Here is a 12,728-nt window from a genome sequence, read left to right on the forward strand (position 1 = left end):
ATTTTGACAGAATCTTTGACCAATTTATCCAGTTGTTGGACATGATCAGTTAGAGTAGATGCAGACTCATTCTTCTTGTGCAAGAAATACACCCAAGTGTACCTTGTGAACTCATCCACTATAACTATAGCATATTTCTTTTTTGCAATAGACATGACATTGACTGGACCAAATAGATCAACATGCAGTAGGTGATAAGGCTCAAGAATTGAAGATTCAGTTTTGATCTTGAATGAAGATTTTCTTTGTTTTGCCTTTTGACATGAATCACAAAGGCCATCAGGAGCAAATACTAATTTTGGCAATCCTCTCACAAGATCTTTCTTTACTAGCTCATTTATGTTATTGAAATTTAAATGAGAGAGTCTTTTGTGCTAATTCCATCTTTCTTCAATTGATGCTCTACTCAACAGACAGATTGCAGAACCATCGTAACTTGTTGAAAGTCTGGCTTCATAAATGTTACCATGCTTGTAACCTTTCAGAACCACTTTGCCTGTAGAATTGCTTACAACTTCATAGTGTTCTTCAAGTAAATCCATATAATAACCTATGTCACAGATTTGACTCACACTTAGCAGATTGTGTTTAAGTCCTGAGACAAGAGCTACTGATTCAATGATGACATTCCCAAAATTGATATTACCATATCCCAGAGTTTTTCCCATGTTGCCATCTCCATAAGAAACTCCTGGGTCAGCTTTCTCCACAAAGTCTGATAGCAGGGCTTTATTTCCAGTCATATGTCCTGAACATCCACTGTCCAAAACTAGGATGTTTTTCCTATTTCCCTGCAATTACAAAGACCAGTATTAGTTAGTTTTAAGGACCCATACTTGTTTGGATCCTTTGGCCTTTTTAAGTTTGTTAGCATTTGCAGCGGATTTAATTTCAGAGTTTATGCTAACATGTTGTTTATCAGAGTTTATATCATACTTTGCATCAGACTTTACACTAGAAGGAATAATACTAACTTTCTTCAAAGAAGGTTTTATTTGATAATAATCATAGTACAAACTATGATATTCCTTACAAGTATAAATGGAATGCCATAAACTACCACAATGAAAACAAGGATTTTGTGGTTTAAACCTAACAGACTGACTCTTAACTCCTGATTTAGGAGGTAAAGAGTTTATATCTTTATTTTTCCTGTAAAAAGAAGCAAGATAGTTAGAGTTTCCACAGTAATAACATTTTTCTCTAGGAGCATTGGGAACAGGCATATAATTATTTCTTTTATTCATACCTTCCTTTCCATTCCTATTTTTCCAAGCTTCCTTTACCTTGTTCACATTTCTAATTTCTTTCAGCTTATGCTTAAGCTGCTTTTTAGTCATTAAGCCTATGTTTACTTTAGCTGGTTTATCTAGTTCTATTTTGTCAGAAGTTGACATTTCCTTAACTTCTGTCACAGACTCTTTCATCTTTTCAGAATCAGACTTTACAGTTTTTGCTATAAACTTAACAAGATTTACCTTTGGCTTAGCAGTCTGTTTAACAACAATTGGCTCAATTTGCACAGTTCCTTTCTCACTTTTAGCATCTCCATAACCTAAGCCCTCTTTCCAGTTTCCACTACTTAGTAAATTATGAGTTGTTCTGCCAGAGTTAGACCAAGTTCTGATAATCTCTCTTTCCTTTTCTAATTTAACTTTTAGAGATTCATTCAATTTTAACAATTCATCTCTAACATACAAAGCATCATCTCTTTCTTTCTTAGTTTGATGAAGCAAAATTAACTCCTTTTCTAAATAGTCATTTCTCTTTTTAAAAGCAAGATTTTCAGATATTAATCTTTCACATGTTAAAGTCTGATCTCTATAACTAATGAACATGGTTTTAAGATATAATCTCAACTCAGTAATATCATCAGTATGAAAAGCATAAGTTGTTTGAGGTACCTTCAATTCAGCAGTTTCAGTACTGCTATCAACATTTGCCATCAAGGCATAGATCACCTCATTTTCAGAATCTGAAGTGTCTACCCAGCTTTTTTTCTTTGTGACAAGTGCCTTGCCTTTGTCACTTTTTCCTTTCTTGCAGTCAGGAGATATGTGGCCTCTTTCACCACAGTTGTAGCATTTGACATTTGAGTTGTCTCCTCTGTCAGACTTTCCTCCTTTGCCTTCAGATTTATGAACCCTTTCTTATCAAGACTTCCACTTTTCCTGGAAAACTTCTTGCCTTTTCTGAATTTCATGTAGGCTATCTTTGTGATACCCTTCACCATAAGAGAACACAGTTGCATCATCTCTTCATCAGCATCCATTCCAGGTAAACTTTGAGGTTTTGAATCATCATCATCAGAATATAATGACTCTGAATTAGACTTTATGATGAGAGCCTTTCCTTTACCCCTTTTTGAGGCAACCACTTTAGGAGATTCCTCCTCAGCTTTAAGAGCAACTGTCCTTGACTTTCTTCCATGCCTCTTGCTCCTTTGATCCATCTCAAGTTCATAATTGAGCATACCATAAATTTCATCAAGAGTAGTTTCAGTAAGGTTATAGTTGTCTCTTATGGTAGTAGACTTCAAATCCCAATTTTCAGGAAGAGCTAAAAGGAATTTTAGATTTGAATCTTCAAGATCATATTCCTTGTCCACCAGTGACAGATCATTCAACAGTTTGACAAACCTGTCATATAAATCAGTTAATAACTCATCAGCTTTTGAGTCAAAGTGCTCGTACTCTTGAGTGAGTATAGTCCTCCTATTCTTCTTGATTGCATCAGTTCCCTGGTATCTTGTCTCCAAAGCTTCCCATATCTCCTTTGCAGTCTTGCAATAAATTACCCTGTTTGACATGACATTATCAATGGCACTATGCAGCAAATGCATTACCCTTACATCCTTGGCAATAGATGAGATGTCTTCAGCTGTGTAATCACCTTTCTCCTTTGGTATGGACTTTGCTGGTTGATCTGCAACTGCAACAGAGAGCTTGGTAGGCTTATATGGTCCTTCATTAATCCTATCAAGGTATTCTGGATCTGTAGCTTCCAGAAATATAGCCATCTTCACTTTCCATATGGGATACTCAGAAGTTCTCAGTATGGGAACCCTAATAGTCTCATATCGACTGTGGGTTTGGGTGTTTTGAGTTTCTTGAGTTTTAGTGGGCTTAGTTGGGGTTTGTTTTTCTTCAGACATGATTGTTTGGATCTTTACTGAATGTGTGTTAACTAGAAAAGCTCTAATACCAATTTTTAGGTCACATAACACTGTAGAAGGGGGTTGAATACAGTGTTTATATAATCAAATCGATTTAACACAAGTATGTAACAAAGATCAAGTATATTGAATAAACTCTGTTATAATAAGAACTGTTGTTCTCTCTCAGTGATGAACAAATATCACTAAGAGCTGCTAGGTTATAATGTATAATCTTCTCGATATTGATAACACATATAGTGTAAACCCTAAGTCTGTGTTTATATAGTACACAGTTACAAGATATATTCTAATTATTATGGAATACAATTCTGTCTCCTAAAATATATCAATCAGATATCTTCTACAAGTCTTCCAGTCTTCTAACTCTTTCCATGCATATCTTCTTTTGTTTTAGTCTCGATCTTCTCCTGTAAATCAGCTTCATTCCTTATCTGAAAGTCTTCCCGCACTTAAGTTATGATATGACCTTAAGTTCTGATATTAAGTTCTGACTTCCAGTAAGTCCTGATTACAGTAAGTCCTGATTTGTCCTGTTGTTAAGTTCTGAAAACTAAACACAAATCATATTAGACATGACATCTCAAATATATCTAACAGTTAGAGCATCTCCGTCTCGATTAGCAAGATTCCAAAGTTGTGTTAAGAATACTACTAAACAGGAAAAAGCACTTGTCTGTTTGGATGTGGCGACAAGGTGGAACTCAACATTTTTTATGTTGGAATATGCACTAAATTTGTTGAGGGTTTCAAATTGCTAGAGGAAGAAGATGGTTTTTATATGCAGTACTTTCTTGATGAAGATAGAAATGGAAAGAGTTTAACGGGGCCACCGAATACTACAGATTGGGAGAAGTGTGTCACTTTTTGTAGGTTTTTGAGGGTATTCTATGAAGCCACTTTGAGATTCAGTGCATCTTTATTTGTAACATCAAATTCATATTTTCATGAAGTATGTGCAATTCGTGGGAAGCTGATAAAATGGTGTTCAAGTGATAAATCAGTTTTGCAGGATATGGCTGTTCTAATGAAGCTAAAATTTGACAAATATTGGGGCAACATTGAAAAACAGAATATGTTGTTTTATGTTGCAGTCATTTTGGATCCTCGGTATAAGCTAAAATTTGTACTCCTATGTTTGAATAAATTATATGTCGAGAAAGAAGTTGAGGGTATGATTTCTTGTTTCAAAGATTGTTTGTCAAAGCTTGTTGCTCACTACTCAAATGAGCAAAAACTGAAAAATCCAGAGAGTAATAATTCTCAAAGTGGAGCATCTAATCAAGATGCTGTTAAAAATGTTGATTCAGATGATGATTCTAATATGTTTGAATCATAATTTAATAAAGAGTGCGACGAAGATGATGCTTTGGATACCAAAAATAAGTTGGACAGGTACTTTCTAGAAAGAAACGAGGACAGGAAGAACAAAGATTTTGATATTCTGGCTTGGTGGAAAATGAATGCGATCAAATATCCCGTATTTTCAGAGATGGCTCATGATGTTCTTGCAATTCAGGTTTCAACAGTTGCTTGAGAATCTGCTTTTAGTACCGGAGGGTGGGTACTTGATTCTTTTCATAGTTCCTTGAGTCCTTCTATGGTACAAGCCCTGATATGCACTCAAAACTGGATAAGAGCTTCGTCTTTGCCACTGGATATGAGTTCTATTTTAGAGAATATTGAAACTTTTGAATCTATTAGTTCAGGTTTGTAAATTTTATTAATATATTATCATAATATATTATTTTTAATTTACGACGGTACAAGCCTTGATATGCTTGAGTGCTTGTCTTGACTATCATTTTTAATTTGCAGACAATTCTGGAATTTCTGAAGTTGTGGATCTCAACAAGTTTAATGCTACTATACTACTTTATTTCAGTAACATAAGGTACTTATTAATATTTATGTTTTTCTTTTACAAGTAAACTAGTTATGTTAGGTCTTTCCCCCTGGTCCCTGCTGTTTCAATCAATTGCAATTTATACTCCAAAACCTGATATTCATGACTTTTGTGTAAACCATCCGAAATTGCAGTTCGTTCTCTGATGGTTATAATTCAGATAATAGGGATCTTTTTGCGGTTAACACAGTCGATCAACTTCAGGTAGATTTGTTTACGTTATTAGGAGTAGTATATTTTTGCAAGTCCTTCTTTGTACTGACAAGGTGTATAGTAGTATATGTATATCTTAGCTTCAGGTTTGTATACTAAAACATGAAAGGGGATTTCCTATGCATATACTAAATTCTGATTTTGTATTTTAAAATTGCAGGAATTATATAGTTATATATGATTATAATGCTATGCCAATAGAATAGCCTTTCAAAGAACATGTTCTTTCTTCTTTGGGTATATATGCGTTCTTTGAGGAGCCTTTAACAATGTCATTTGTAGAAGTTTAAAATTTAAAGGTTTTAGATAAACTGAGTTGTGAAAAGTGGAGGGAGGGGCTACTTATTTGTATGGAAATGTGGAGTTTTGCTCAGAAATTATGCAGAGGATATTTGCCTAATGCAAGTCTGATTGTTGTGATATTTATGTAGTCTGTGGTTCATGTCACGCCTGGATACTCTGCTTATTTTGCTAGCCCTGCCTTCCTATTGCAGTATACTATCCGCAGAGCTCTAAGCTGTTAGAGGCAACACTTTTTTTGTCCAAACAATAAAATTTCGCAGATGGCTTTATATGCACTTTTGAGCCTGGGGATACAAAGCCACGACTAGTTTAATGCTACTATACTACTTTAGTTATTTGTGCATACAAATCCATCTACTAATTATTTATGCTGGTGGTGGTTAACTTGACTGTTCATTTACTTTGATCAACTGGATTAAAAGAGTAGATAGTTGTTCAAACTCAGAATTATTTTTCTTAGTAATTGTTGCAACTTGCAAACCTCCGAAAAGCTCAAGACATGGAAATTTACTGTCTGTATATTATGTCGTCTGTTTAGATACTTTAGTTTTGTTAGTTGGCATTTTTTTATATTTGTATCCTATTTCAAGTATTTAAATTACTTTAATCAATTTTTATAAGTTAGTTAAGATAGTTAAATTGTTAATATTTAACACTCTTTTAAATTTTTAATTGATTTTTACAGGAGAATCTAACAAGGGGCAAAAAATGACATGGATTAAATATCTCGGCATCCCGTGAACAAGCATGTAAAAAATCAATGTTGCAGCAGATAATGGATTGGCAGGATGCTACTGTTTTTTGTCAATGACAAAAATTATTTCAAACTGTATTTTATGATTCATACCTACTTAAATTGCAGCTTATGTTCATATTTAAATTGCAACTTGTTCATCATGTAGTAAACTAAAGTTTTCTTAATTAATATTAGGCCAATTTAGAAAAAATTTATAAGTTCAACTTTTACATATTTAAATATGTAAACCGCCCGCACCGCACCGCCTTTTTTGCGATATGTTTGTGTGGTTCGAATGCTTCGCGGTGCGGTTGTGGTTTATAAAATTGACCAAACCGCATATGCAGGTTGGTTTGCGGTTTTATAAAAAAAACGCACCGCCCGCACCGCGAAAATCCCTAGTTGTAACTACTCAATATATAAATTTGTATTTGTTAACCTGTCAAGTTTTATGTGTTTGATTTTAGCTTGGGGTTAGTCTTGTTATCAGACATGAATTTGTGATAAGCAATCTTCTCACAAATTGGGGGAGATTGTTGTGCAAGACATGCATGTATAATAACAAGACTAAGTCACATTGACAAATCTAAGATTTAGTTGTTTGATAACCAATTTTGTATTCTGTATTGTATTTCTTGAGTCTGTAAAAAGGTTAGAAGATTAGACTGGAGGATTTTTCTGTAAACAGATTCAAGCTAAGGAATAAACTCTGGAAGAAGATCAAGCCATGATCATGCCTCATGAAAAAGTGTAGAAGCTGGGAGTTGAATAAAACTGTTCTACGAAAAATGTTCTAAGTCAAGATATCGACAAGTAACAGATCAAGTTATATCAAGAAGTCCAGAATGACTTATCGAGAAGTCCAAAAAGGGCTTATAGAGAAGTCTCGGAGATATCTACAAGTCAAATGAAGATGTAGTGAACTGGAGATATCGACAAGTCATTTCTGCATGTAGAGAACTCAGAGATATCAACAAGTCAAATGAAGATGTGAAGAATTGGAGATATCGAAAAGTCAATTTCTCATATAAAAATCTTAGAGACATCGACAAGTCAATATATATAGAGATCTCAGAGATATCGACAAGTCATTTCTACATGTAGAGATCTCAGACGTATCGACAAGTCATTTCACATGCAAGGATCTAGAGACCTCGACAAGTCGAGTATACTTATAGAGAACTCAGAGATCTCGATAAGTCATTATACTTATCGAGATGTCACTTCTCTATAGAAAAAACTGGATATCTCGACATGCCTCTCAAGTACAGAATGCAGACAAGTTAAAGATTCAAGATTATCGGTCAACAAATGATCTATCAACTAGATTGAAAAGTCTACAAAGTAGCTGAAAGAATACAAGATAAAGGGCCAAGATTAACTGGACAAAGGATGGTCACCGACCTGCAAGATTCTGCACAGATTTACTAAGCTAGAAATGGAAATAGAAAAAGGTTGCTTTAGAAAGTAGTTAAGTAATTTTACTGCAAGTCTTGTAAACCTGTGCTGCTAGTCTATAAAGCATGCACTAGTCTTTAGTTCACAAGTAACAAAACATATCAAACTTTTTTGTAATTTTCTCAAGATAGAATATGTGTTCTTATCTTCTTAAGAACCCAAAATTTATATCAAGATAAACTTAATTAATATAAATTAAGTGAGTTTTGAAATATTGTGCTTGTTAATTTATTTCTGTAAACACATTATCTCTGCAAAATATAAACTACTTTGTTCACCTAAGATCCAAACAAGTTTAAAAAGGCTAAAAATCCAAGAAACGCATTCCCCCCCCCGTGTTGCATTCAATTAACAATTATCATTGCAAATTTCATATAGCCTGTTGAGTTCCAAACCTTAAACATAAAACGTGATTTTCTTGAAAGTAATTTACAAATTTTAAAAGAAAAATCAAGAAACACACATCCATACCCCCATGTGTGCATTTCATACCTAACAAAGTCCATATAAAGATTTAACAAGTTTAAACACAGGCTTTTTCCAGTAAATATAGCAGGAATAGTGATACTAGGTGGAATACTCATATAAACTTCTTCATGAAGATCTCCATAAAGAAAAGCATTACTGACATCTAGTTGAGTAATTCCCCGGTTTTGTGTAGCTGCTACTGATAACAGAAGTCTGACCGTGGTCATCTTTGCTACAGAAGCAAAGGTTTGAGTAAAATCAACACCTGCAGTTTGAGTATAACCCTTGACTACAAGTCTAGCTTTATATTTATCCAAGCTACCATCTGCCTTATGTTTTACCTTAAATAATCATTTGTAACTTGCCTTTTTCTTGTTAAGGAAGATCTGTTATAACCCAGGTGATGTTAGCTTCTAAAACAGTGAGTTCAGCTTGAATAGCCTTCCACCAGCTAGGGTCAGTTATGGCCTGTTGATAAGTGGTAGGTTCAAATATAGCAATGGAGTTGACAACAAACTTCTGATAGGAAGGTTGTAGATTTTCTAAAGTATCTACAGAGGACATGAGATATTATATGAAAGCATTAACATGAGTTTTGGGTAAGTCTAGATAGTCAGAAAACTTAGAAGGAAGATGTTTCTGTCTAACAGGTCTGGTGTTAATTTGAATATGAGGTAAGAAAGAAGTAGTACTACCACTAGGATGAGAAGTATCATGAGTAAGTGTAGGAGAAGAAGTTGACGGTGAAGAAACATGAATATTTATAAGATGAATAGTGGATTTTATACAAACTAGATCATTTACAAATATATGATCAGTTGAAAATAAGGTATGAGTAGATGGAGTGGTTGAGAGTTTATAAGATATCCTCGTAAAATGAATATCTCTAGAAACAAATCTATGTCATGTTTCCAGATTCATGAGTTTATAACCCTTTTGATTTAAAGAAAATTCTAGGAACACACATCTTATAGCCCTAGGACTAAACTTATCTTGCCTGATAGTTAGAGTAAATGCAAATCACAAACACCCAGATATTCTGAGATGCTTTGAGGAAGGAGATTTATGAAGTAACATTTCATAAGGAGAAATATTATTCAGAAGTGATGAAGGTGTTCTACTAAAATGCCCTTTCTAGGCTAACTAATTTAACTAGCATTCTTATACTTAATAATATATTTCGAGTAGGTCATGGTTATAATCGTAGTTACAAAGCAAGAATCAATTGGCAATGAATTATCATCGAAGTCGATCTAATCAATTCGGTGTCGTGAACTGTAGTCGAGTCATAAACTGTGATAACACGACTTCATAATAGTATAATTTTAAGTAGGTCGCCAAAGGTGAAAATACATAACTTCATAGTAGTCTTTTTTTCAGAGAACTTCGCAGCAGGATAATGATGTAATTAAGCTGAGCCATGTCGAACGCTGTCAGACTTAGCTCCATTTTGATTTAAAAAATTAGACTTAGCTGTCGAGCCTTTAATTTTAAACTCGAAACTCGGCTTGTAAAAAGTTTGATATACTTGTGTTTGACTCGAAATCTCGAATTAATTTCACAAAAGATTGAAAAAAATTGAAATATGATCAGTTATACTCAAGTTAGATTCTATTAAATATATTAAATTTTGAATATTTATATAAAAATATAATTATGATAAAAATATTAAAAATAATAGAGGTACGCTAAGGCTCGTGAACTATACAAGTCGAGTAATTTGAAACACGAGCTCAGCAAAGAAATCAAATTGCTCGAATTCGAGCTCAAGCTCGACTTGATTATTACCGAGTTGAATTCAAATATTTTATAAGCGAATTCAAATAACTCGCGAATAGTTTGACTTAGTTATACCCCTATTTCGTGGCGATACTTTTTTTTGACAAATATGACTTATAATCTTATAAATAAGTATTTATTTTTATAAATTTTCGTGGTGTGCGAGAATCCAACTCAGGACCTGGGACGACTTGGGACGATAGAGGATAAACTATTAACAAATTGAGCGATATTTAATAAAACTGAAGTTATAATATTGTGTTTGGGCTTGGCCGAGGAAATGTAATGAAATGACATGCATTAGTTAATTATTTAAGGAAATTAACGAGTAATAGAAAAGAAAATTTGAAAAATACAATATGGTGTAGAAATTTTATACTCCCTCCGTATAAATTTATTTGGGCAGTTTGATTTTTATGCGTAATTTAAGTTGTATTGATCACACACCTCTTTTAATTATTTTTCAATTTTTTTTTGTGAATAAAAATTTAAGATTTGAATTTTTATTTAGAAAAATAAATTTTAAAAAATAATAAACGAAATTATGTGATCAATGCATCTTAAATTATATACAAAATTAAAATAAACAAATAAATTTGAACACGAGGAGTAAAAAAAATTGCTAAGAAATATTTGTAGTAAAGAAGGGAGTGTTGGGTGTTTAAATTACAGTTTAGGCGATTTGAATCGGAATAGGTTAAAAAAATGTCAAGAATTTCAAACACTTCATATCATAATCATTTCACCAAAATAAAAAATCAATCTCATCCCATTTTCTAGTAACACCTTAAACTCACTACTCGAACAACCCGTTGAGCATATGCACCGAGAGTGAAAAAAAATTGATTCAGCAACTGAATTGATGGTCACTGAAAAAACTGGCATGCAGCGTGCCTTTTATTACTCCCTCAAATTTTGATGGAGCATCAATTCAGCCAGTAGGCAATTGATTATAAATGGACTGATTAATGGCCATTGGTTGCTGGACCCCACATGTTACATGAAGAAAAAAATTGTAGTTTTATTAGTGAAGCAACGGTCATGTGTGCCAACGGCTATAAAAAATCAATTCCAACGTTCTTTTTTTTTTGCTTATAAATAGCAACTTTAAGTATTATTTCCAATATCAATTTTTTCACTCATATTTTTTTCTACATATTTTGTGATTTTTTCATATTTATAGTTAAGAAAATGGGTACTAATTGGCTTCCTTCCGAAGAATTACAATTATGTGTTTCGTGGGCTCGACAATCTGTTGATCCGATCACCGGTCGATATTCGAACAAAAATAATTTATGGGGACGAATTCACGACGATTATGCAAAAAATTGGTGTGGCACTCCAGAGAATCCTCGTGCCGAACCTCGTTCAAAAATTGCTCTAGACTCGCATTGGGCACCATTGAAGAGAGCACTTAAAAAATGGCAATGTGCAAAAAATCAAGCTAGTAGATATAGTGCAAGCGGAACCAATTTGGTAGATGAGGTAAATTATAATTATATATATATTAAATACGCTTTTATATTATTTATGTGATAACTTAGTATCCAAAATTTGTTATTTTTTTAGATAACTCAGGCTCAAGGACTATATTTTAAGGAAATGAATAAGACATTTGACAAATGGGAATGTTATGAAGCAGTTGCGGCACATTCTCAATTTATAGACGTTCCCACTACTTCTCCTCCATTTCAACGAAATTTTCCAACACAAATGGATTCACCACCAATCAATTTGAATAGTGATGATTGCGTTGATGAAGAAGGTTTCACGACTCCAGAGTCTAATCGGGAAACAGAAAGTCCTTCTAGTCCAGTTAGACCGATGGGAGTAAAGGCGTCCAAACATGCAAAAAAGAAAGGAAAGCAACGTATGACCGAAAAAGAAGAGATGTCTATAGCTATTTTCAATAATATGCAATGTCACCAAAAACAACTAGTGGAGGCCAACATCAAAAGAGACGAGGAAACCCTTCAAATGTCGAGAGAGATGTTAGAACTTGAGAAACGAAAAGAAGCAAGGCAGGCAAGACTTGATGCACTTGAGGAACGGAAAGAAGCAAGATTGGCAAAACACGAGGCTATTGAAGAATTAAGGGAGCAAACAAAGATCATGACAATGGATACTAGCCAAATGACCCCTAATACGAAAAAATGGTTTAAAAGAAAGAAGGCTGAGATCATGGAACAAGTGAATGAGACTACTACTGGCAGTGCTTATGTTCCTCGCTTTGATGATGATTTTTATGATTAGATTTAGCTATTGTGTTTTTAATTCATTTATGTTCTATATTTTTTAATTTTAATTTTATTTGCAACTTTTGAATTCAATAAAATAAATTTATTTAAATTATCAAGTCGTACATTTTAAGAGATAATAAATTGAAAACTATTGATTAGCTTCTATTGCCCAGTCGCCCTCAGAATTTTTTCATACACTCAAGTGTGGTTGATTCTCCCATTCGACATATTTCGGCACACTGATCAGCTGCTGCACCGTAAGCTAGCATTCGTAGTGCAGCAGTCATTTTTTGTTGTGGTAGCAACCCCAATAATCCAATTGCATCTGTTTTTTGATGCCAATAGGAATCTTGAGTGAAAAGAGCTGTCATGATGCGATTAAAAATATGAGGGCGCATTCTATACCTTCGACGAAAATCATCTTCATTGAATATTGGACGATCAACGAAA

The 12,728-nt window shown here is 33.7% G+C and overlaps 1 protein-coding gene across 1 annotated transcript; it reads left to right on the forward strand.

Annotated features, from left to right (window-relative positions):
• The first annotated feature begins 4,775 nt into the window (after window positions 1-4,775).
• Window positions 4,776-12,292, forward strand: LOC141714378 (uncharacterized). Its single transcript, XM_074517899.1, has 6 exons — window positions 4,776-4,884; window positions 4,994-5,069; window positions 5,216-5,285; window positions 5,726-5,813; window positions 11,222-11,523; window positions 11,608-12,292. The coding sequence occupies exons 1-6, from the start codon at window positions 4,776-4,778 to the stop codon at window positions 12,289-12,291; spliced, it is 1,329 nt and encodes a 442-aa protein (XP_074374000.1). The 3' UTR covers window position 12,292.
• Window positions 12,293-12,728: the final 436 nt, after the last annotated feature.

The sequence above is a fragment of the Apium graveolens genome, chromosome 3 (assembly GCF_009905375.1).
Source record: "Apium graveolens cultivar Ventura chromosome 3, ASM990537v1, whole genome shotgun sequence".
Lineage (NCBI taxonomy): Eukaryota > Viridiplantae > Streptophyta > Magnoliopsida > Apiales > Apiaceae > Apium > Apium graveolens.

Excerpts from the sequence above, each read along its gene's own strand:
- LOC141714378 (XM_074517899.1), top strand. The coding sequence starts at position 4,776 with ATGGTACAAGCCCTGATATGCACTCAAAACTGGATAAGAGCTTCGTCT. Across the intron at positions 5,286-5,725 it reads ACACAGTCGATCAACTTCAG|TCTGTGGTTCATGTCACGCC; the intron begins GTAGATTTGTTT and ends ATATTTATGTAG. Across the intron at positions 11,524-11,607 it reads GAACCAATTTGGTAGATGAG|ATAACTCAGGCTCAAGGACT; the intron begins GTAAATTATAAT and ends TTATTTTTTTAG.